This window comes from Pogona vitticeps, chromosome 3, assembly GCF_051106095.1.
Source record: "Pogona vitticeps strain Pit_001003342236 chromosome 3, PviZW2.1, whole genome shotgun sequence".
Taxonomy (NCBI): Eukaryota; Metazoa; Chordata; class Lepidosauria; order Squamata; family Agamidae; genus Pogona; species Pogona vitticeps.
Window position 1 is genome coordinate 24157679 of NC_135785.1, and position 25729 is coordinate 24183407.

General features: G+C 42.6%; 2 protein-coding genes across 2 annotated transcripts in view; one reads left to right on the forward strand and one right to left on the reverse strand.

Annotated features, from left to right (window-relative positions):
* Window positions 1-5802: 5802 nt before the first annotated feature.
* GFM1 (G elongation factor mitochondrial 1) overlaps window positions 5803-25729 on the reverse strand; it is a 47911-nt gene continuing 27984 nt past the window's right edge. The window contains exons 14-18 of the mRNA XM_020791780.3: window positions 11415-11577; window positions 10087-10231; window positions 8942-9102; window positions 7973-8026; window positions 5803-6316 (exon numbers count right to left, since the gene is read on the reverse strand). Coding sequence (XP_020647439.3) covers window positions 6185-6316; window positions 7973-8026; window positions 8942-9102; window positions 10087-10231; window positions 11415-11577 — 655 coding nt within the window. The 3' untranslated portion in view covers window positions 5803-6184. The remainder of the gene's footprint in view (window positions 6317-7972; window positions 8027-8941; window positions 9103-10086; window positions 10232-11414; window positions 11578-25729) is intronic.
* Window positions 13929-25697, forward strand: LXN (latexin). The gene is made up of 6 exons (XM_072996127.2): window positions 13929-14370; window positions 16028-16090; window positions 17445-17622; window positions 19217-19353; window positions 23817-23879; window positions 25445-25697. Exons 1-6 carry the CDS (start codon window positions 13975-13977, stop codon window positions 25541-25543), a joined length of 936 nt encoding a protein of 311 aa, XP_072852228.2. The 5' UTR covers window positions 13929-13974; the 3' UTR covers window positions 25544-25697.

Below are 25729 nucleotides of genomic sequence, written 5' to 3' on the forward strand. Positions count from 1 at the left end.
AGGACTGGGCCGCGGAGACAGATCTCCCGCTCACCTGCACGTACTCCTCCATGCACCCCACCTGCATGCACGGGTGCCCTGCCCCTCCATGAGCACACCCCGCCCCTCCATGCAGTGTGTGAGCATGCCCCGCCCCTCCATGAACAGCCCCACCTCTCCGTGCGAGTGTGCCCTGCCTCTCTGTGAACACACCCTGCCCATGCACGTGTACATGCCCCACCCTCCCACATGGACCCCCCCCCAACCGGTCCATGATTCATAAAAAGTTGGGGGCCACTGCTATAGACGTTTCTATTGAAAGTTTTCAAACTAGTTTACTGGTGACTAGTGGAAGTGCCTGAAAGCTTATGAATGTTAATCAATTAGCAGGACACCATGAGCTTTCTAAAGGCAATGAACCCACTATTCATAGTATCCTGAGATGTGTGTCTTCTATTTGTGGGTTTCAGTTAGAGGCTCTCCAGTTTTCATCATCTGCATGAATTTATGGCACTATACCTCTAGGATGCAGAAAGAGCTGTTTACATAGCAATAGTTAAGAGCAATTTGTGGAGAGAAATTTGTATTAAAACCAGATAAAACAGAAGTCTATAAGGCAAAGCAGGAGTAAGGAAATGTTGCCTTCGATGCTTTGATTTTCACTGGAACTGGTGGCTAGCTCAGCGATGTGCATGTCCAGCTACGAAGTCAGAGGTTGGGAGCTCAATTCCCCCACTGGGCCTCCTTGATGGGCTGGACTCTTCCAGCTCTGCAGTTCTAAGCTTTAGATTCCATCGGTCCCCGTCAGCAAGGCCAACATCTGTAAGGTCAAAGTTTCCCCATGTATGTGAAATTTGCTGTTAAAAAATGACATGCACCCTTGTTTCTCCCAGATATGTCGGAGTACAGCTCCAGTAACCACTGGCGCTGCTGCCTGGTGCTTATAGATGTTACAAATAACATCAGGCTACAGCTCTCAAATGTTTTAGAAATCAAAATAACTGCGGAAGGAGCACTGTCAAAACAATCTGTATCAGCAAAAGAGGCTCATATGCCCTAAGCAATGCTTTTGAAGCACATTACAGAGTCCAACATGTTCTCTACAGAGAGTATCCAACACTGTGAGTTCCAGCTTGCTAAGAAATCCCCTGGACAACAGGTTTAAAAAGCAAGAACAGCAGAACAATTTCTGTCAGCTTTATGACCAACTATTACATTCGGAAAGACAGTTGGTTCCATCAGGTGCACTGAATGTTATCTCCAGCTGGCAGATGTATATACATTCACGACTGGATGGGCAGGCAAAATCAGAGGGCCCTGAAATGCAGACAGAAGAAACAATTAAAAGCACTTCAACAATACCCAAACAGTTTGAAATCCTTTCATTGGTGAGCTGATGAGGATATGCTGAGTAAATGTGTGCATTGTGGGTTTTAATTCTATCTTTACCCTGTTTGATCCACAAGATTTAAGACCTGAATGAAGACATGCATCCTGTCCACACTGTGAAATTTGGTGCAATCCAGTCGGTGCTTAAAAGGTCCTTATCTTCAGTGCAATCTATTTTAAGATCCTCTCCACACCGGCATATATTTATGGCATATGGTTCCCTGACAGCACTGTTGGGCACCAAAAAAAGAGAGATCTCATCTGCTTGTGTTTCTATGAAAAATGACCCATCTTTCCCCTTTAAGAGCTGCCCCATAGCTTTCTGGCACAGAACTAGGACATGCAAACCTTTGGGGGACAATTCATTGAGATGCAAAATAGCTCTTTGTCCTGCCTTCACTGAGGTACCTAGAGTCTGGCACAGTTTGAAGTGTCTTTGTTTTAAGGATGGCCACTTCAAAGTGATGGATGAAACCTAGAAAAATGTTCCCCAATTGGCTGGTATTTTGTTTCTGACATTTCCATTTTGGTTGCGAAATTCAGGATAAATCTACTCCTTGTCTCAAAGATTTGACATTTCTAAATAGGAACATCCTCCTGCTAACATGTTGATTGCTGATGCTATAAATGCCACTGCTCTGAATTTAGTTCCTTCTGAGGCTTCTATAGTTTCATCATAACTTAAGAGAACACACTTTTCCCCCAAGATAGGGAAGATAGTTGTATTAGTCTATTGCAGCAATAAAAAAGGGTATTCTTGCACCTTAAAGAACAAGTTTTATCTAGTGTAAGCTTTTGTGGACTGCATCCACCTGGTGACGTGCATCCAAAGGAAGTAGGCTACTGTCCATAATGAAAGCTTCTGCTTCATTTAACTTTTTAAATGTGCCACAAAATCCTGTTGAATTTCCAGCCATTCCATGATAAAAGTAGACACATGTCTACAGCATCAACAGATTTATGATAAAATGTTGTGATTATGTATTAACCAATGATTCATTACTTTTTATATACTGTAGTTTTAGTTTTGTATTTTCCAAATAAACCAACTCCCTTTCAGGTGAAGTATTCTAATTTAAGCAGTTGATTTTACTTATTTAAAAGGCAAATCCATTTAGGACTTGGAAGCACCTTGTGATTTAGGCCAGCAGTGGTGGGCATCTCATCTATCACTGTTTTCTTGTTGCTAGAAGAAAGTCAGCATGCCATTTGACCGGCATAGTGGGAGAGTGTGTATTTGTTTCTGGCATTGCTTTTATGGAGTGTACTATGTTCAGATAAAACAACTGATGAGAGCTTTGGTGGCATTCTATCTGGTTGAATCTACGGAATTTTTAGTAACTTTAATCAAGACACCTTGTAATTTACTGTGATCCACAGTAAATCATAAGGAAATCTTTGATGTTTTCAAAGAACCCGCTTTGTTCAGTTACGAGGCTGCTGTAAATCTGCTTGGAACCTGTGTGGCCCTCTAAAAAACTGCTGGACTCCCACAGTTCAAGCTAGTCAGATCCATAAAACTGATTGTGGGAACAATAGCTCATCGTCATTGGAAGGGTTGGTGTGACAAAGTCCTTCTTTGGCCGGGGGGGGGGCACGAGTAGTGAAGGTGGGAAAAAGACACGGAGGCTGATCCATTTCTCCAAAGTTAACAACTTTATTGGTAACATAACCTAATTCAACAGGATCGAACAGATCTCTCAACATGTCATCAGTTAACAAGTTGTACCTTTTAGGCTTCACAACATCGACTTCCTTGGCTCTACCTAAAAGGGAGCCGGGCCGAACCGCTCCCGATTGGTTAGAGACCGCAACTGAGTGCTCTGGACTGCACAAACCGTCCCGCAACAGGGATGGCGGGCCCAGTCCCCCTCCAAAGGCTCCCATTGGAACTCCGTCCAGGGCGAATCACTTTCCGTCCCCCAAGGAAATTCCGCGGATAAACTACGACTGTCCATTCCAAGGGGTCGTATGGGCGGCCTCGACTACCCAGCAGGAGTGGATCTGGAAACAAGCCACCTCCCAGTTGTAGATTCGGGAATTCCCGTGCAATGCCAGTGGCTTCCCCTGATAACAGCATGGGTTCGGTCTGGATCCCTCGATCGATGTACCACCCTAACTCTCCCTCCGTTATCAAACTGAAAAAGCGCGCGCTTTCCCCCTTTTACCTCCTCCCAAACAATGAGGTCTAGCTCCGCCCCTCCTTCATCAGCTAGACACACCTCTGTCAGTTTTCCTCTCACTTCCTCCACTTGGTCTATTTCAACCAAGATCCCTTCCACACAACCACTCTCCTCCACCGGTCTGGTCTCCTCAGAGGACGGCATACATTGTCTCACACCTTCACAGTTGGGTTCTCCAACCATTCTAGGAAGTCTAGGTGTCACCATCATCATCATTATCCACTTATAAAACAAATCTTACAACACAGAAAATCTAGCAGTTATTTACTTGTTCTTATCAGTGCATTGCTGTGCATGAAAGGTTTCCGAAAGTAACTATTTGGTTATAACAAAAAGCTACCAGGGATTTGTGAAGATGAGCAAGCTGTATGCCAAATAAAACTTGTTAAAAGTGCTGTGTGCCTCTTTATTGACAAGTGGTTTAATTTCAAAAGAAGAACCACATGCTCTTCCCCATATGAAGGCACTTTCATAAAAACAAGTACACATGGATCACAGGAATTTATTATTTTATGGCAAAACCATATCCTGTGGTATATTAAAAAGAGACTAGCATATTAGTAACTAGCAAAATGCATGAATTGCTCACCAGCATTTAAGGTATGTACATTGTATACATGGCAGTGGTGATAACGGGGAGGAACTGCTGACAGTGAGATCAGAGGTACATTACCTGCAATAGTGACAACTGCGTTAACAGTGGTAATTCACAAAGCTTTTATTGCCAATCATGCAATTATCCTGCCAAAAGGTAAGCCAGTCAAATACACCCAAGCATGTAAGAAAGCTTGATCTTCTTTCAAAAGACTCTGGCCACAACAGTGAAACCTCTTGCTGAATGAAAACTCAACCATCTATCAGTATAATCTCCATTTGCAATATATCTGCCCTGCAGTGAACGAATCAAGGTCACTACAGAGTCCTAACAAGATGATATTCTCTTAATGGTTTTAAATATTGCCATTTCTGAAGTCAGTTGATGCTTTTATTTATTCCATCTGTAGAGTGTGGCTTGCTTGCATTATGTAGAAAATAGGATATTGCTAATATAACATTATACACCAGACTGGAAGATTAACAGGTATACAGTGGTTAAACGACGAATCCACTTGACGATTGGGTTTTTGCGATCGCTTTTGCGATCGCAAAACAATGTTTTAATGGGAAAAACCCACTTTAGGATGATCGGTTCCCTGCTTCAGAAACCGATTTTTCGCTTTACGATGATCAAAACAGCTGATTGTCAGGTTTCCAAAATGGCCGCCTGCTGTGCAAAATGGCTCCCGGCAGTTTTTAGGACGGTTTTTTCGTTATACAGGAAGCAGAAAATGGCCACCCTATGGAGGATCTTCCCTGGACAAGCAGGTATTTCACCCATTGTAATGCATTGAAGGGTTTTCAATGCATTTCAATGGGCTTTTTTATTTCGCTTGATGACGATTTCGCTGGAACGGATTAATGTCGTCAAGCGAGGCACCACTGTATTAACTTCTGATGTTCTGGTTGACATAACTGGATCCCATAACAGCATTGTTTGGGCAGATATGGGACTAGCATATCCAATCTATTAGAATGGCATGCTATGTTCTGTCAAGTTGATTCTGACTTATGGCTACCCTAGTAGGGTTTCCAAATCATGCGAGATATTTAAGGGCTGTTTTTTCCAGTGCCTCCTGTGAATTTCCATGCTGAACAAGGATTTGATCCAAGGTCTCCAGAGGTCCAGTGCCACACTTTATCCACAACACTGGCTGTCACTAGGAAGATACAGAAATCAAACTCCCAAGTAGGCATAAAATTGAGTTCTCTAATGCCAGCTTGCCAAAGATGCAGGAACCCTAATTCTAGCACATCCAGATAGAGAACTCATTTGTAGAACATTCTATCATTGACAAGGACATCTTCCCTACCAAGAAGCAAACTGCCCCAAGCAGACTAAATGGCAGTGGACAACTGGCTTTTGCTTCCTTTTGTCTGAAGTGTAACAGCAACATTGTTCATGAACAAACATTTTTCTCATATTCTTTTAGTTATCTCACTGCCTGCTCCCAGAAACCTTTTATTCAAGCCACAGTAGGATGCCCTCTAAGGGACTTACTGATATTAAACACAACATTCCCATCCAGGCAGATTAAACAAAGGCCAGGCACAAGTTTTCAGACGACTTGGGGGTTCCTTTCCCAACATAGTGCCAGAATCTTTCTAAAATGTGTTCCCCTCATAGACTATCTGATTTTTTTTTTTTAAAAAAAATTAATTTACTTCAGCAACGGAAGGCTTCAGGGTGGTAAAGCAAGAATATGGAGACAAAGTTTCCAGCAGGTGCAGGGAAGAAAGATGATACATAGTAGAATTTTAATATTGTTGTAATTATTTTAATATCTACTACCTAAAACAAAGCCAAGTATTCTTGCCAAATAAAGCCAATAACTCAGCAAATTATTAATGAATGGAATTTGTAAATGTTTCAGCAGCAGTCTTTCAGTGACTTAATAAAAGTCAAAATATTGATCCAGGACATAATTTCACCATCTGTTCTGAATTTTCTTGAGTTCAAAATATGCAGATTAAACAACTTTATAGCAGCAGAAGCTTGCCAGAAGATCTTCACAAGGTGCTCTTATGGATAGGAATCAACTCTTCGCTTTGCCTTTCTTCCCACTAAATCGTTCTGTTGCTTCTAAGTGTTGGTTAATTAATTCTTCCTGGGTACTGCTTGCACAGATGGCATATCTTGTGTACTCCATTGTGTATTCACCTCTTCCCTGCACAGAGAAAATCTTCATATTACTAACAATTGAAAAAAATTCTTACCCAATTAATTACATATCTAAAATTTAAAGATGGCTTAAGTTTTATGAGGCACACCATGAAAAATAAACACAGAAAAGAGGGCGGGGTCACAGCAACAAGCTAATGTCTCCCAAGCATCTGAGATAGAGATGGGGACGACTTGGTTCGTGGGTCATCAAACTTGACTCATAAAACACGAATTGTCCCCCAGTGTCCAGAAGAACCATGAATCAATTCGTTGGTTTCTTGGCTCATTTTTTTAAACATCCCCTGGGACTATCTAAAAAAGTAAAGAAAAGGGGGGGGGGTGAAGGCCTGGCCCCCACAGGCTTCCTATGCAGCGCAGCATAGGAAGAAGGGGAAAGGGATCAAAGCAATCTCCCGGCTCTGCTGCCTTTGCAAAGGCAGTGGGCCTGGGTGATAAATTCCATTTGGTCTTTCCTCTTCTTTCTATCCCCAGCAGCAGAGGAAAGGGGGAAAGGATCAAAGCGATCCCCCGCCTCCGCTGACTTTGCAAAGACAGGGGCTGGGCGATAGGTTCGATCGGACTCCCCCCCTTTCTATCCCCAGTGAGGAAGGGGGGGAAGGATCAAAGGGATCCTCTGGCTCCAGATCGCTTTGATCCCTTTCCCCTTCTTCCTATGCAGCTGAAGACAGAAAGAGAGGGAAAGCCCGATCCAAGCCATCCCTTGGCTCCGAGGGCAGGTTTCACTTCTGGCATGCTTTATCAAGCTGCCAAAGGGAAAACGCCTCTGCTTATACCTCTGAGGAACAGCTGATCCATAGGGGCATAAGCAGATAGGGAAAGAAGGGACAAATATAAAAGGGTTATATTTGTTGCTTCCTATTCGTCAAGGTCTCTGGACCCCAAGAATACGAAGCAACGAATATCTGACGAATCAGGGATATTCTGATTCATTTTTATATTCGTCCCCACATCTAATCTAAGCTAATCATTCCAAAAGGAAAGCAATGTTCATTAACACAGCTGAATTGGGATTTTAAACATGTATTATAACCTGCCTTGGAATCTATAAGGAAAAAGGAAGAATAGAATAAATGATCAAACAAAAGAAAGAAAGATGGAGGGAGGGACTGCTTGGAATGAAGGTCTCATACATAAGTACATTTTAGTTCTTCTCTTCCATGCAAGCCAGAATCTGAATATTTATTTCAGAAGAGCAAGAACTTCAACCACAATTCTTCTGCAGTCCCCGATAATATGTATAATATGTCTTCCCCTCCTTTCTCAAGAGTAGGATGATATGTAACTGAAAGACCTGTAGATGTTCAGGACTACAAATCCGGCCATCCTTGATCATGGACCATAATAGCTAAGAATTATAACAGTGGCTCCCCCCACAATATAGGCTATTTACAAAGTTTCTTTTCTAAACTTTTCATCCTTTCCTTGGTTTGCTTCCTGGACAGATCCCTTGAGACGCCTTTCTAGGCATCTGAGACATTCTATCTTTCTACATGATCTGTTATTAACCACAGTGAGGAAGAGCCAGAAACCTTTCTGTCTGCAATATATTAAAAAAAATGAGCTAACCGCTGCTAGAGATCATGTTACAACCAACAAAAAGTAACCTTAATGCATGGCAGCATTACCGCTACTGACTTACCTCTGTGGCTGACCTCAATTCAGTAGCATATCCAAACATGTTATTCAAAGACACCTGATGGTAAACAGATAACATGTATTATAACAGTTTTAATGGAAAGAAAACTCACTAGCTGTTTTGGAACATCTACCCTAAAAAGATCTTCATGTCTAGGTTCAATGTTTCACATCACTAGTAACTAAGATTCATCTATATACTGACTGTTTTTGAAAAGTTATAACTTTTATACTATACGACTGCATACTGAAGTCAGAGACAGATATTTTGGACTCCTGACCACTAGTCATGATGGCTGATGCTGCTGTGAGTTGTAGCCCAAAATGATGGAAGAACATCAGGTTGCAAGACCTGATCTACACAAGAGAGCTGGATGTAATTGTGAGCACAACTCCACTGTGTGGACAATCCAGCCAATCCTATATCCACCCTTGTAAAGCAGAGTTGGGCAATGTGGCCTCGCTCCCCCCTTTTTTCGGAATGTAACTCTCATAATCTCTCAGCACTTGTTATGCTGGCTATATCTAATGGGAGCTGCAGCCCCAAAACGTCCAGATAGCCACAGCTGTTCCTGACATAACAGAATGGAGTCACTAAAGAAAGGTCTTTGCCTGCCTATGGAAGGACAGCAAAGAAGGGGCCAGCCTGGCTTCCTGTGGGAGGGAGTTCAAGAGTCGGGGAGCAGCAACAGAGAAGGCCCTCTCTTGTGTTCCTACCAAACACCCATGTGAAGGTTGTGGAACTGAAACAATGGCGTCCCTGATGATCTTAATTCCTGGACAGGCTCACAGGGGGAGATGTGATCTTTTAGATATGTTCTCAAATCTGCATATAAAAACTGTGCTAGCTGATATAATTTACTTTTCCAAAACAACAACACTGAAATGGAACTTCACCATCACCACAAAGATAGGTTTCTTTCCCCCTTTCATGGGAAGGAAAGAGCAGCTGAATAAATTCCACACCACATACCTCGGCGTAAAGAGTGAAATAGTCTTCTGCTCCATCTTGCCCTATGATGACGCCCTGGCGGCGGCCAATTCCGGCAATCACCTCTCCTTGAAATTCAACAGGGGCTACAACTTCCACAGCCATAATGGGCTCAAGAACACACATGTTTGCCATCTCCAAAGCTAAGCCAAAGAGAAAATACATTAGAACATAGATTCCCTTATACAGTGGTGCCCCGCATAGCGAGGTTAATCCGTTCCGGATTAACCTTCGCTATGTGGAATCGTCGCTAAACGGGTAGGGAAAATGTATTGAAACGCATTAAACTTAGTTTAATGTGTTCCAATACCTTTCTTACTTATCCGTTCAGCGAGGATTCCAATTGCCGGCAGCCATTTTCGTGCCCTCGCTAAGCGAGGGCACGGCGTGAAAACGGCTGCCGGCAGCCATTTCCGGGCTTCCGGCGGCCATTTTGGAGCCGCCGAACAGCTGCTCGGCGGCTCCAAAATGGCCGCCGCAATACCCGATCTTCGCAATGCGGGTTTTCCCCATTGCGAAGATCGGGTATGTTTCCGTATAGCGATCCCGAAAAAGGGATCGCTATACGGAAACATCGCTATACGGTGCACTCGTTAAGCGAGGCACCACTGTATCTTGTTTAATATTCTTTTAAATGTTTAAAAGGAAGAACCAGGAAAGCTAGAAATCAGAAAGGCTATACTAGTATCCTCCTATCCATAGTATAAACACCACTAGTGCATTCCAATTACCCTCTGTTTGGTGTGCTCTGGTTTGCTGCCCTCCCAGGAAGTTTTAGATGTACAAGGTACAATCCAGTATTAGAGCAATGATTTTATACAAGTATATCCAAGGGTTATTTTTGCAACATTTTGGAAATGCAATTAAGAAGTCAGAGCAATTAACAAAAGATTGGGCATTAATATTGGTTACACTAACACAAGATACTGTCACTAATTATCAGCAAGGTCTGGGAAACACCAAGACTTACCACACCTCTAAACTACTGACTAAAAGTGACTTAAAGCAATGGATTGTACAATGGAAGGAGCACTTTTTACAAAGTACCAGGGATAAACTTCAGGGGACAGTGAAGAGAGAATATCTTAATGGATGAAGATGAAAGCAACCCATATCTAAAGTGGCACCTTGATTCGTAGCTCCTTCCCCAGCCCGGATGAATGCAATTTCGTTAGAGTCCACCGCGTGACTAGCACCATCCTCCAAGACAAACCGTACACCAGAAATCTTGTGACCTGTCAAGGGACCTTTTTCACAGACAGAACGGAACCCCTATAAGGAATGATCACAGCATTAGCACTTCCAAATAGTAACACAAAGTGTGATAGAGCAAAACAGCAGATTGTAGCCAAGTTATTAAATTTCTTGCCCTGACCAAAAACTAATAGAACATCTTAAGAAAACAGAGTTCTACTGCTATAAACAAAATGCTTCAGGCAGTGGGACAGCTTGTACTGACACTGCCTGCAAGCACTGTGACTGTAAAGTGGTTCTGAAATACTTAACTCATATTACTTGTTAAAGCTGTATCTGAACAAAGACTGGCTCCCTTTCTTTTCCATCCATTATTGCACTCATCTCTTTGCATACTTCCAACATGCAGTCTCACTTTCCCCCAGCAAATTTCAGATGTCCAAACCTTTGGATCAGTTTGAAGTACTTCAGACCCTTTTGTTTTGACCCACAACCAAACAAAAGCAACCAGACCAGACCATTTTGCTTTAATTTGGACGTCATACAACTCAGCCCAGCTAATTCTGCCTGGGATTTGGCCAAAGCTGCTACATGGCCCTAATATACAGCATTTGTGGCATTCCATCTGGAAAGACAACTCCTATTCTGTTCTCTAGTGATACAGAAAACTAAGCAGAAGATAGGACTGAACAAACTATGCTTCTTGGAGCTTAGAAGTTAATAACTACAGACTACGCCTCCCAAAATCCTCCTACAGGATGCAACTGGGGATTCTGTGAGATACAAGAACTTCCCCTGCCTCCATTGCTTCTACTTAAAAGATAAAGAATCATAAATCCTCAACAACAATTAGATTATTATGACACTGTAGTCGGTTGCAATCATATTACGACTGAAAATCATATCACAATCGTATTACAGGCTGGACAGATTGAGTCATATGGACTGAATCCATTCACTCTTATGGATTCAATCCTATCGACTGAAATATTATGACAAATGCGGAAAATGTTTATTCTTATAACTGTTATTTCACTCCATGAGATTATGACTGTGGGGTGCTTTATTTTCAGTCTTGTTTTTATTCACAGTGGCCCCACCGATTTCTACTTACTTCTCTGTCTGGATTTAATTTAGCAGCGTAATTCATATGTCTGTCTATGGGTTGCTGGACTCTTATAATTTCATTGTCTTAACAACAACAGCAACACGAATACGGGCTCATTTTGACAAGTTACAAAATCCAAAAAGAATTCATCACCTTTTCAACAGAAGGCACAAACTGCTTTGGGATGTTTGTTCCAACTGTTCTGTCTTCAAACTCCACTTTGGTATACTCCTCGGGGTCCAGAGGTTCTAGAACTCCTATTACTTTGCCATACTGGCCTGCTCCACCAGTTTGCTTTTTATGAGTGTAACAAAACCTGCAAAAGATATAAGCAGTGAGACTCAATGAGGGAAGTATTCTCCATTCACTTTGTACTTTTATATCTACCAAACTCCGCCTTCAGATTTAGACAGCTGGTTCACACACCCATCTCTCCAAAATAGGTCTTGGAGAAGATGACAGTGATGATGAATATGTATAACATTCCTATGCTATCTTTTCAATAAAGTGGTAGCACAATGCCTTATGAATGCATTACTACTCTAACTGGGTCATTATTACTACTTGTGTTTACCATCTCTGACAGTGGTATTTGTTCTTTTTTGTGTTTGAATACTTATTTTAGATTTAATGTTGTCTTTTAATAATGTAAGCTGCTTCTTTATACTTGTTTCAACTTTAAATATCGTGTTTTAATAATGTAAGTCTCCTTAGGTCCTTTTTAAGGAGAAAGATGTGCTAAAATATTTAAAATAAAATAAAATAAACAAGCTGGAAAAATTGAGGAAAAGTCATTAAAGTATAATAATCAACATATTTGATTTGTAGCAACCTTTTCATTTTTTTGTCTGCCTTTTTTTCTGTAGACTCATGCATATTCAAGTCACAAGCGGTAGTGGAGAATGTGATATGCTCATTTAGTTTCTAGTTTCGCAAAAAATTTTGAGTGGAGAAAACTGGCCAATAATAATAATAATAATAATAATAATAATAATAATAATAATAATAATAATAATAATAATAATAATAATAATAATAATAATAATAATAATAATATCTTGCTGGTCTGTGACCGTAATAAAGAATAATGACGACGACGACGACGATGATGATGATGATAGTATTATTGCTTGGAGTAGTGCTTTGTTTTCCACTCAAACAATAGCATATTCACATTTATTAGTGAAGTAGCTGTAAGTGTATGCCATGATAATGGCTGACGGTCGGATTCCAAAAGAGCTCCTGTATGAGAATTAGTTCAGGGAAAGCGCCCCAGAGGGAGGCCACAGCTGCGATACAAGGATATCTGCAAGCGGGATCTGAAGGCCTTAAGAATGGACCTCAACAGATGGGAAACCTTGACATCTGAGCATTCAGCCTGGAGGTAGGTGGTGCATCATGGCTTCTCCCAATTCGAAGAGACACTTGTCCAGCAGGCCGAGGCAAAGAGGCAGTCCTGAAACCAGCAAAACCAGGGAGCTGGACAGGGGACAGATTGTATTTGTCTTCAGTGTGGGAGAGATTATCACTCTCGAATTGGTCTTCTCAGCCACACTAGATGCTGTCCCACAACCTCTCTATTCAAAGCATGTTATCATAGTTTCTCAAGACTACTATTACTAGCTGCAAGTGTAACTGTGGTATACAACACTGAAAGTATTGATATAACAAAGATTTCTCTTTGTGCACAATGTGAAGAGAATCTCTGTACAATATTCTATGTATATACATGAAAAACTGAGTTACAGTTAACCTTCAGAAGAAATAATTGTGCAGTAAAGTTGTATATAGCTATAGCTATGGTACAATTTCGCCATATGGTCCACCAGCCATGTGACTGTGACTGGACTACCTACCTATCATACCCTAACTATATGATCATATACTTAGACACCACAAGAAAGTGATATACTGATTTGGCCCACACAAACATAGCACTGCCATAGCCAAATTCTAAACATCACATTCTTTGATTTTTACCCATCCGCCTTTCTTTCAGTATTTCATTTCCAAAATTTGTTTTTGGAATTACTCTAGGCTGCACAAAACATTAGGACACCTTTAATCTCTGATTTTCATTCCTACAAAGTTAATATTCCCCAATGGATGAAACAGTAGAAAATAGCTAATAGAATGCATCAGGTTGTTACCGTAGCTATCAAAGTTTGTGCCTAACTACAGATTCTTACTGTTCTCTTACTAACCACTCTTCACAAACCTCACAAAGTTATCTCAGCTACATTTTTCTTCACAACCAGCCTGTATGGTAGGCTAGAACTGGGCAGCGATCTGGATCCCCAGGCTTCGTTTGGATATAAGCTGGAAGGCAGTCCTGCCGAGTTCAGTGGGGCTTTCCTTCTTGCAAAGTAGGAAACTTCTCTAGAAGTTTGCACTATCGAAAGAAATGGCCCGTGATGTCCACTGATTTGAGTCAGATTCTGCTCCAGGTAAATCTACCGGGATTCGACGGTCACTCCGTAAGAGGTGTCAAAGCACCCTGGTTTATCAGCCGGTTGCGCCCTTGGGAACTGAGCGCCAAAAATCGGGGAAAGTACAAAAGCGCGGTTCGATCGGACTTTCTCGAGGCCAGTGGCTTTGGAATTTGGACCAAACGGGTCCTTTTCCAAGGCCTCCACCGCTCCGGGCCCCTTTCCCGAGTCCGCCTCTCGCCTCTCCACCGAAGGGAGAGTCGGCGCCGCGCACGAGGGCCCCGATGCGGCTCCCCGGCGCGCAGATGTGGCTCCGCTGCCCCCGCGCAGTTCCCGCGCAGCCGGCGCTCTGCCTCCTCCTCCTCCTCCTCCAGCCGCTGCTTCCTGCTTCCCGCTCGGCGCCACCGCCGCCACCGGGCGTTTCCGCGGTTCCTGCTGCCGCCGCCCAAGCCCGACCCGGCCCGGCCGACCTCTCCGCTCTTGCAGGCAGGAGCGCTCCCCGCCCCCGCCGCGGCCTCGCCCCGCCATCCTCGGCGCGTCCGGGCCCCATGGAGGCGATCCCTCCGACCCACTACCCGGCCACCCGAGCCGCCGGCGTGGTGGAGAACTACATCAACTACCAGCACGGCAGCCCCAGCAAGCGGTTCGGCGTCCGGGAAGTGCGCCAAGCCAGCCGCGAGGTGAGGAACCCCCCCCCACACACACACCCCTATACACACCCGGGGAGGGGGCACCTGCTCCCCTCGCAGTCACCGCTGCGGATGGTTTGCGGCGCGAGTCAGAGGGGCCCCCGAGTCCACCAGACAAAGGCAGGCGGAGGGCGCCGCTGTTCGCGGGCGGGGGCCTTGGGGGTTCTCGCTCTCTCTCCCCCCTCCGCCGCGTATTTTTTCCCGATGGGAAGGACAATCACCCTCTCCGGGTTCTTTTCTCGGAGGGGCTCCAAAATCATCCCATCTGGAAAGACGCGAAGCCAAAGTCACCCAAGCGCCCATCGCGCCGCTAACGAAGAAGAGCCCGGAGCAGCCGGCCCGGGTAAAGAGGGGCGCTTCCTCCCCCTCCCCCCCCATCATCATCCACGCCATTGCTGGCGAAAACAACGCAAAGTCGTCCCTCTCAAGCTCTCTCTGCCCCCCCTCCTTCTGGGTGTGGCTGGGTGTGTGCGCGCGTGTGTGCTGTGGCCACGCGGTCCTGGAGCCACTGCAAGGCACCGGCCCCACGAAGCCACCCAATACATATACAACCCAGCCTGCAGAAATCTCCGCGGGAGTCAATGGCTCTCCTACGCTCTGCGCGCCAGTCAGGGTCCCAAATCTGGACAGCGGCAGGTTTACACTCCTAGGCAATATCCTATTGCTAGGCCAAACTCTAAAGCAGACCCATTGGCTTAATGGGATTTACCATGCATGTTTTCTTTATTCGGCAATCGATTGGAACGGGGGCTTTGATCCTAGCTGGCACTAACTAGCAATAGCAGCTTCCCCCTAAGGGCTCTAGTTTCCCACGCTCTCTACAGGCAGAAATTTAACCACTGTAACTGCTTGCAACATTAAAGTATTATCCAAGACTTACCCAGCAAAGGGCCAGTATAAATGCTAAGCAAATAATTTTTTAAAAAGATCTTATTACAACTGTTTGCTCTGCTTTCCAGATGAACAGGTTGTGGCTTTCTAGATGTCCGACTGCAATACCCACCAGCCTTATTTGGTACCGCCAACCTATGAGAGCTGCAAGTGTAACAAATGGGGTGGGGCTCAAAAGTGGCCTAGAGCGGTGTTCCCCAACCTTGGTCCTCCAGATGTTCTTGGACTTCAACTCCCAGAAATCCTGGCCAGTAGAGGTGGTGGTGAAGGCTTCTGGGAGTTGTAGTCCAAGAACATCTGGAGGCCCAAGGTTGGGGACCACTGGCCTAAAGGGTTAAAAACGACACCTGTCCACAACTGCACCAACCTTGGCCCCCTCACTATTTGCAACCAACAACAAAACCCCTCAACTTTTGACAGTTCCAATAGTACATTTCTCAAAGCATCTTCAGCAAGTTTCCTCTCCTCATCATGATCATGTCTGCAAATGATATCAATAGGCTCTGGCAGTTGCCTGTAAGCATGGGGGCGGAGGGAGGGGGGAGTCCAGCTAAACTAAAGCCTTCTACATCCCAGGGATTACACCAGGAGAGGGTTAATCTGATGCAGAACTCTTCTACTGAAATCAGTGGAATTGAAGTGTGTGTTATATGGGGGGTGGGTGTGCTTTCTACAATTGCAAGATTTCCTATTTTTCAACCATACAGTATCTGGTCTGAAAATGCAAGCAACATGATGCTTTTTTTTTTAACTTCAGGCTGTTCCAGGTGTTGGGCATAAATATCGACTTAAGTTTTCAATGGAAGAAATCCTTCAAAAAGTGAGTTCTCTTTTGTTTATTGCAAGCTGGGTTTCATGAGGGCCTTGTCACTATTTTTCATATCTTTCTTTGTGTCTGTGTGTGTGTGTCTGTGTGTGTGTGTCTGTGTGTGTGTGTCTGTGTGTGTGTGAGGGCCTTGTCACTATTTTTCATATCTTTGTGTGTGTGTGTGTGTGTGTGTGTGTGTGTGTGTGTGTGTGTTTGTTTGTTTTTCTGGACTATGATCTTATTTGGATAAAATCTACAAGACCAATCAAAGTGAAGGAAGAGTTGGCTCTAAAGAAAGCATTCAGAATATAATTTGATTTTATCAAAAGTCCTTGCAGCATCTGAATGAATATATGTGTTCAATCTATACACTTAATATATTGTGGGGAGTGGGGTGGGTGGTGTTGAAGTATCATATTGTATAGAAGAGAATCAGGGCAGTCCTCTGTCTGTACATCTAATTCTAACAATTTGGATTATAGAAGTTGAGTCTGATGAAAATCTGTGGGGCTGCAGCTGTTTCATACAGGCATGGTCATAATTTGATGACTTACTGCTATGAATCTTGTACTATAAACAGAGTTCAGTATTCAACTGGTTCTTCCAACTAGAGTATACTAGGGAATCAATAACTTATGCAAGTGTTTGACTTGCCGCCATTCAACACCTGATTCAGCAGGTCTATTCTTGTTGGGACTACAAATGAGATTTAAGACAGAATGTAGTAATTTCACTTGCCCAGAATTCCTGATCATCAATAATGTTTTTCAAATAGAGTAGATTTTAAACTTCTTTCTAAAACAGACATCTTATTTTACCTATACAGTACATGTCAATTTCAAACATTCACCTTGGAAAAAATGGAGCTGTGAGCTCTTGGTAATGATGATCCTTAGACAGGATATGCAAGTTGTGGTATTACAAAAAAGCTCCTGTTATTTCTAAATAAATGGCTTTGATACATGCCATCTCAGTGCATGCAGCCCTGCCGCTTGAAGAACCACCATAGGATAATTCCACAGCAGGAGAATACTATAGTACAATCTGTGTAACACCCAGGCACAAAAGTTAGTGAGATCTAGTGGCTAGGCTTGAGAAGTTTAGGTTCAAATACCAAGTGAGCCAGTGACTCACTCAGCTTAATCTATCTCACACTTATGCTATATCATGCAAAGAAAATGGTAAGGATGATATATGAAGTTAGGATTTGGGTAAGGGAAATGTGTGGCAGTGAGAATGGTGATTCACCTTATATTGGTAATATCAGGCTCACAGTAAGCAAAAGGGAAGTAAAATGGATTTCTCATTAGAAAATATAAGCATCTTGAACTGAAGTTTTAAACTGGTCCAATTATTTCTGCAACAGGGCAGCCCTGTAAACTGCACAGCTGAAATTCTTTATCATCATGGAGACCCACACGTTGCTCCTGAGGTGCATTATACGGTGGAAGGAGAGTTTGGAACTAACACAGAGCAAGCAGATAACAAATTCTACAGCAGGATCAAGAATTTGTCTGAACCACTAGAGGCACAAAATATTCCAGGTTAAAAAAAATGATGAAGTTTTCTGTTACTGTATGTTACACTTAATATCTGTTCAAATGATCACAAATGGGACGTGTTCTGGGTTCCAGCCAGATGTCTCTCCCAACTCATATGCAAGACTGTTTAATCCCTTTATGCTTTTCTCCCTTTTGAAAAAAATACTAGTGTTTCCCACGTTCACTGATAAAGTCCCACCCCTTGTTTCTCTATGGTCCTCCACTTCTGGAAGCATTAAGCATCTGAGTTTACTACACCAGAAGGGCACAAAGACCAGTTATTAGTTATTATTGTATCAGTTTTAGCTCATCACTAGATGGTTTGAAATGATAAAGGAAGCCATTGCTAACAGCTAACAATTTCTAAGCAATTACAGCTTGCTAGGCAAGTCTCAAACCATATTCAGGGCTATGTTGCAATATTATTTCAACACAAGAGTGTTTTACTATCTTAACAACTATTTTATTATGGGATATACTTCAACAGAACAGAGTCCACTTCATTAGACACAGAGAATGGCATCATCAGTTGGCAGGTAAAACGTTTGCGGTGATGTGGGGTGGAAATGAGGTGCAATAAATAAATGTTTATTGCATCTAATTTTATCGGACATGACTGCTAACATTTTTCTTCTTACACACGTGTGTGTGCATGTGTGTGGGCGCCTGCCAACTCAGATAAGCTCTGTGCATAAGAAGAAGTGGGCTTCTAGTCCATAAAAGTTTGTTTTATACAAATGGGTATTATTTGTGCCAGAAAAAAATAACTACTTTAAAAGACTGCATTTATTTATTTAACTTATATGCCGCCTACACTACCCAAAGGTCATAGCAGTTAACCTGCATGTGCAAAAGATGGTATGCAAGGAAGAATTTGCAGAATCTGTGTTCATTTTAAACAGAGCATGCTTATTGTCTTTAGGGAGAAACAGATATGTGTCCTCATATGCTTCCAGAAAAATAAATGCAGGACTTTCTTAGATGGGGCAGCCATGGGTTCATCCTCAGGGCTCCAATCATGGTGTCTTAGCAATGATTGCTACCCCACCCCACTCCTTTTAAAAAAACTGCTTAGACCTGCTCCTTCCCACCCTACTTTATCTAGGTGCCAAACACACATCTAAGTTCTGGACATAGACCAGAGCATGTAAGCTGTGCAAACTGATGCATGCACAACCATCTCCATTCATTATGCAAAACTGACACAAACTCATGCATCTGTATCCATTTTACTAACCTGTAAATCATTTAATTTTTGTGAAATGCCAGTTTATATACATTAGGAAACCCCCCCCCCCAATCTGTGGGATCAGTGTCCACTGATTCATTTATCCGCTACCTGAAAATACTAAGTAAAAAACCTCAGAAATACATATATATATTTCCACGGTCTATTTAGCAGAACTGGCCACTAAAAGGAGCCAGAGACCATGCAATGTATAGCGTTCGATACTTCCGTACGGGAGGGGGGCTTGGAACTGATCTCCCACAGATACTGTGCTCCTACTGTATAGTGCTTAAGACTAAATCTTTAAAAAAGCTTCTTTCTGCCTCAAGGCTTTCACCAGTTCAATGTGAACTTTGTTGCTTTTTCCAGACAGTTACGGAAATGTGTCTGCAGAAATGGAGCCTGTTCGGTGTTTAGCATGGGTTGCCTGTAGTTACGTAATGTGGCAGAATTCAACAGAAGAAACCTGGCTCAAAATGGCACAAGTTGAAAGTGTCAAGCAAGTGGTAAGTTAGTCCCACTCTGAAATGACTTAAATTCTTCCATTTTCCTACACGAAGGAGCCATTTGTGAGATAATCTGTGTGACAACAGTCCTGAGCTATATTCTACAGACACTTCTCTAGATAATTTTCAAAGAGGTGTTTGTGTTAAGCTATTTCAGCATGTAAAATAAGAAACAAAAGTATTGTGGCACTTTTAAGAAATGTTCCTGGGTAGGCTTTTGTTGATTACAGTCTACTTCCTCTAGAATAAGAAATATAATGTTACTTCGTAGCTTTATCTACACGGTGGAACAAGGTTGTGAAGGTGGGAACCAAGCAAAATGGGATACAGAAAAGATAATGAACTTTCAAAGTCACAACAGAGTTGCTAATACAGGAACTGAACCTCCTAAGTGTATTCTATAACTTTGTGGCAGCAGGCAAAAAGTTAGCTAATAGAAACAGTGGCTGAAAACTTTTGCACAGCTCTGCATGCGACACAGCAATGAAATCATCATCAGGAAATCACTGATTAAAGGATTCCTTTGGTGATTCACAGTGCACATAATTTGTCGCATTGTGTAAAAGATGTGTGCATCTGAAATTGCCTTTTACCAGTGGCATTTTGCTGCTTGTGATGATGTCACCCCACACTGGATGTGAAGCTGTGCAATAGAATTTCAGCCAGTATGTCAGCTGGTGCACAGTAGTGAGGCTACTGTCTTGGAAATGTTGAAGCAATGATACTCACTTTCAGGAAAGACCTGGTTTTGCCAAACAAAGTAAATGTCTAGCTATACACAATACAGTGGTGCCTCATTTAGCAACGTTAATCCATGCAGGAAAAAACGTTGCTAAGCGATTTCATCGCTAAACGGATTTTAAAAGCCCATAGAAACGCATTAAAATGCCATTAATGCATTTCTATGGGCTTCAAAACTAACCTTAAACGAAAATCCTCCATAGGGGCAGCCATTTTCAGTGCCTCTAAAGCGAGGCAACACAGCGGGCGGCCATTTTGTTTTTCTAGCGGCCATTTTGAAACCGCTGATCAGCTGGCCGAAAATGGGGGCTTTGTGGTGATCGCTTCCCTGCGATCATCGCAAAGCGAATTTTCCCCATAGGGACCATCGCTAAGCAATCGCAAAAGCGATCGCTTAAACCCCATCGCTAAGCGATTTCGTTGCTCAACGGAGCGATCGCTAAGCAAGGCACCACTGTACTTCAGAGAAAAACTAGCATATGGATATATGCATACATTCATGATATACACACTAGTATCATATATATGATATATATGCTATAGTACATTAATATATGCATATGTGCATCTGTCTGTATACCTATTTAACTGTCTCATACCACCTGTTTCCCCAAAAATAAGACCTAACCTGAAAATAAGCCCTAATATGATTTTTCAGGATGCTCATAATATAAGCCCTACCCCCAAAATAAGCCCCAGTTAAAACCTCACCTTCCACCATTGTGCAGCAACCAGAAGACGATGACATGACTGCATTTGAATAAATGTAATTGTTGTACATGAAAAAAATAAAACATCCCTTGAAAATATGGGTTTTTTGGAACAAAAATTAATATAAGACTCTGTCTTATTTTCAGGGAAACACGGTATATATTAGTAAGCTGTTTTTCTCTCCTGTCTTGTATAGCCAAAAAGTCATTTGTTTTGGCAGAACTCTGGCCCCTTGCACAACCCTTTCCTAAGAGCAAAAGTCATTATTCCAACACTTCAAAAGCAACAACCTAACCAGTGTCCTCACTGCCTCTGTTAATAAGGCTGGAGGCATTCAAGAAAAACTTAATCACCTGACAGATATGCTTTGATTGTGTTCCTGCACTGAGCAGGGGGTTGAACTTGATGGCCTTGTAGGCCCCTTCCAACTTCACTTTTCTATGATTCTTCTGAAAGTTCACCAGCTATCTCTGTATCTCATTTCACTAGGTGCCTACAACCATATGCACTGCATATATAAACCTCCATCCCAAATACTGTACTCCATTTGTTACCTCATTGGGCCAGTCTCTCCTGATGAATCTAGGGTTCCTAAATTATGAAAATTATGATAATCAGGATATTCAGTTTTCGCTCTTGTGGCTCAAATACTGAGAAACACTTTTTATCACATCACATATATTAAGCAGCTCATCAGCACAAGGTTACCCAATTACTGCTTTCCTCATGTTAACTGGCTAAAGTAATCACTGCTATCTTTATCTTGTGCGTTTCCGTTCTTTGTATCCTTGGTGTTTTCAATCCTACCCAAATATAAGCATATAAATCTGGCAAGTGTCTCCACAAAATCTTAACCACAATACTTGCTTGTATTTGCCTTGATAGACCTGGAAGCAGCATCAAATTATGAGAAATGCTTTCATGAGAAAGCCCAACAAATTGTCTAGCATTCTCTAATCCCGAATCTGTGCCTGTTTCTCTGATCTCCTAAACCTAATATTCTCAAACCGTCCGGTATACCTGCCCAAAAAAGTCTTAACTCATTGCTGGGATTGCAAAATCATTCTACAAACCTGACTCATTTCTTTTGTGTTGAAGTGGAGGGTGTGCATGTGAAAACACGTTTTGGGATCCAAGCTTTATACTAGGATAAGAGTTTGCCTGAGAAGACACTGTTTCAATTTTTTAAAAAATGGAATACATCTCAGTATTGTGTTATTTATTGAGAGCTTGGAATTCCTTCAGTATTTGTTATCGTATTTTCTGCTCCGTAAGACGCACCAAATTTTTAGGACAAGAAAACAGGGGAAAAAATTATCTGGGAATTTTGGCTTGCTGGGCCAGCGGGGGTGAGGGTGGGGGAAGCCTCCAAGGGATCTGAGAGTGCCTTCCAGGACCCTTTTGAGGTTTTCCAAGCTGGCAATTTCGCCCTCGCTGGCCCCGTGGGGGATGGGGGGAGCCTCCCAAGCTTCCTGGAAGGCAGACTCAGACCCTTGGGAGGCTCCCCCCATCCCCCATGGAGCCAGTGGGGGCAAAATTGCCAGCTTCCAGGACCCTTTTGAGGTTTTCCTAGCCTCAAAAGGTTCCTGGAAGCTGGCAATTTTGCCCCCGCTGGCCCCGTGGGGGTGGGGGTGGGTGGGCGGAGCCTCCCAAGGGTCCTGGAAGGCAGACTTGGACCCTTGGGAGGCTCCCCCCCACAGGGCCAGTGGGGGCAAAATCGCTAGCTTCGCTCCATACGACACACACACTTCCCCCCACTTTTTTGGGGGGGAAGTGCATCTTATAAAGCGAAAAATATGGTAATGAATGTGCGTTAGAGATGGGGATATTTGTACAGTGGTGCCTCGTATAACGAGTGCCTTGTTTAACGACAAATCCGCATAGCGATGCGGATTTTGCGATCGCAAAAGTGATCGCATTGCAATGTTTCCTAATCCTGGAACGGATTAACGTCGCTATGCGGGGCACCACTGTATATGAATACCCCTGCGCAGCTGGACCTAACAAGGGTCCCAACTACCCGGGATCTGGACTGTCCATTCAGGCATCCTGCTGCGGTGCTGATCAGGCTTGTCCTTCCAATGGCACTAGGAAGCCTCTTTCTCTCTGCTCAGCTGGCCACTCAGTAACTGTGCAGGGAGATCCACCTCCCACTCCCTAATCTTCCCACAAGCGGGATCAACACCACAGCAGGATGTGTGAGTGGACGGTCTGGACCCAGGGACCAGACCCTCGTTAGGTACAGCTGCGCTAATTTGCATCTGCCTAGATCTACATGGTCAGTGTCGTATAACACTAAGCAAAAATGCCATGGTATTCACAGCTGCTTTGGAACAATTTCAGTTAGGTAGTGCAAATTACAATTCTTATTCTTTATCTTATTACTATTATTGCTAGGACCATCATCCACAATCCTTCTGGAGAATGACATTTGTTTTGGTTAACAATTACTTTAGGGGATTAAAATAAAACCCTGAATATTGAAAAAACAATTATTACAAATGGCAAACACAAAATTTTATCATTTGATGTTCCTAAACTTTTGTATGAAATACATAAAGGAAGAGAAGATGTTTCCTACAATATGTGGTCTTTCAAAAGTCTTTAGTTAGTAAATTCTAAGTTCTGACTAAGTCTTAAAGGATCTGAGATAACTAAAAACCCAAAGGAACAGCGGCCAAGCAAGAAGTCTCCATAATGAGTTAATATTAAAGACACAATAAAAGATGACTCCGTTCTAATCCTGTTGAACTGTTCAAAGAAGAAGAAAAATTGCTTGTGAAGATATTATAGTTATTAGTAGTTGGTGCGTGTTGTTTTTTAAATGAGGAAACAGAAGAAAGCAACGCACACAGCTTAAACTTTGGGATGTTGTCTCTCAGATTTTATATAGTTCAAATGGAAAAATAAAATTTAGATCTAGTTTATTCGGTCCTCTAGCTTTTCATTCTCATTAAATAATTTTGAAATTAAATAGCTCTACTAATTAAAGTAACTTTTTTTACTTTCAGAAAAGAAATGATGATTACCTTGAATTTTTGTTTGTGGTCCTAATCCATGATTTTGTATCTCAGGCAAGTATAATGTAAAATATTTCTAAATGTGTCGGGGGCAGGCGGGCAGGCAGGCAGAACGAGTAGCCATCAAATTCTAGAAGAGCCCCTTTCGCAACAAGACAATGGTAGGAGAAGAGGAAGCACTCAAGTGTCGTAGGACTGTGAATAGTATTATAGGCTCTGCTAAGAAGTAGACATGCCTGCTCCTCAGCAAAGCATAGGATTGAGCCAGTCATGAAAACAGATGTTTGCCAGAGGCAGGTTATAACTAGAGCTTGGAACATTTACTTTCTAAGATTACATCTCAGAATCCCATAACTAATATAGACAATGGCCATGTTGGTGGGTGATTCTAACAGCTGTACTCAGCGTGCCCTCTAATTTTCAGCCCCACTGGGTGGGGCTCTGCCTCTCTCACGCACATATGCAACTCTGCCTGGTTCTGTCACAATTGTAACCAAAGGGACTAAAAACTATCATTAAAAAAAGAACGAGGAAAGCTGCACAGAGGGAGATGGGCCGCATGGGTACGGGCCTTAGAGGGAACCTTGCCTGTACGCCAAGGAAGTATTCTGTTTTGTTCAAGCCTTGATTGCAATGCTATACACAATCCTTGACTCACAAGAACAGAAAAAGCACCAGAACTTAAGAAGCTGCCTTATACTGGCCAGACCATCAGTCCAATACTGTTACCTCAACTGATTGGCACTGGTTCCCCAGGGTTTCAGGCAGATGTTGTTGTTTTTCAGGAGTCCTACCCCGTTTCCCTGAAAATAAGACCCAACCTGAAAATAATCCCTAGTATGATTTTTCAGGATGCTCATAATATAAACCCTAGCCCAAAAATAAGCCCCAGTTAAGTGAAACACTGCCTTCCACCATTGTGCAGCAACCAGAAGAAGCTGACATGACTGTCTTTGAATAAATGTAGATTGTTGTACATGAAAAAAATAAAACATCCCCTGAAAATAAGCCCTAATGGGTTTTTTGCAGCAAAAATTAATATAAGACCATGTCTTATTTTCAGGAAACCGCGGTAGGGGTTCAGGCAGGAGAAGCTGTACTTAGAGGTGCTGGACACTGAATCGGGGACTTACTGCATGCAAAGCACAAGCTCAACCACTTAGCCATCATTCGAAAGCCAAGGGGAAGCAACAGAATTAAGTTTCCTAAGAATCTCTATATTCTTTTTTCTTTGTAAACTCCTAACACTCCAGCTCTGGTGCAGAAAGCTGCAAATCTGTCTTTGAAAGTGATTTGCTAATGCCTGCTTCCATCAGAGAAGAATAGAGGATAATTGTAGAAGATTTTTTAGGATGGCAGGGACAAACCAGAAAACATTAAACACATTTAGTAAAAATGCAGGATTAAACAAAATTCTGGTTGGGGGCATAATGCTTCAATCGGGGCACTGACCTGTATCTTATTGCAGTTTATTAATATATTTGTGGAGGAACGAGAGAAAAGGAAAGATGTGTGACCTAGCACAGACTTCATAGTGAGATGCAGATTTTTGCCAAATGTAATTCCCTAACTTCATTAATGTTTACATTTTTCTTATACCTGGTACTCTTTATCCACAGGAAATTATTCCTTGGCATATGCAAGTACTATGGCATCCTCAACATGGAACAAAAGTGACACGGAATAGCCGCCAGCCAAAACGTATATCACAGGATTAGCTACACATTTTCTATGGTTCTGTTTCTTTAAACAATTACTTTAACATATTGTAATTCCATACAGCTCAGACAAGGGCTATGCAACAGGCTTGCACAGTTTCTGAAGCGTGTCCAGTGCCATGTACAATGTAAGAACTAAAGCAAACAACCTTGACCTTAGCTGTTTTCTGTTAAAAGGAATACTTA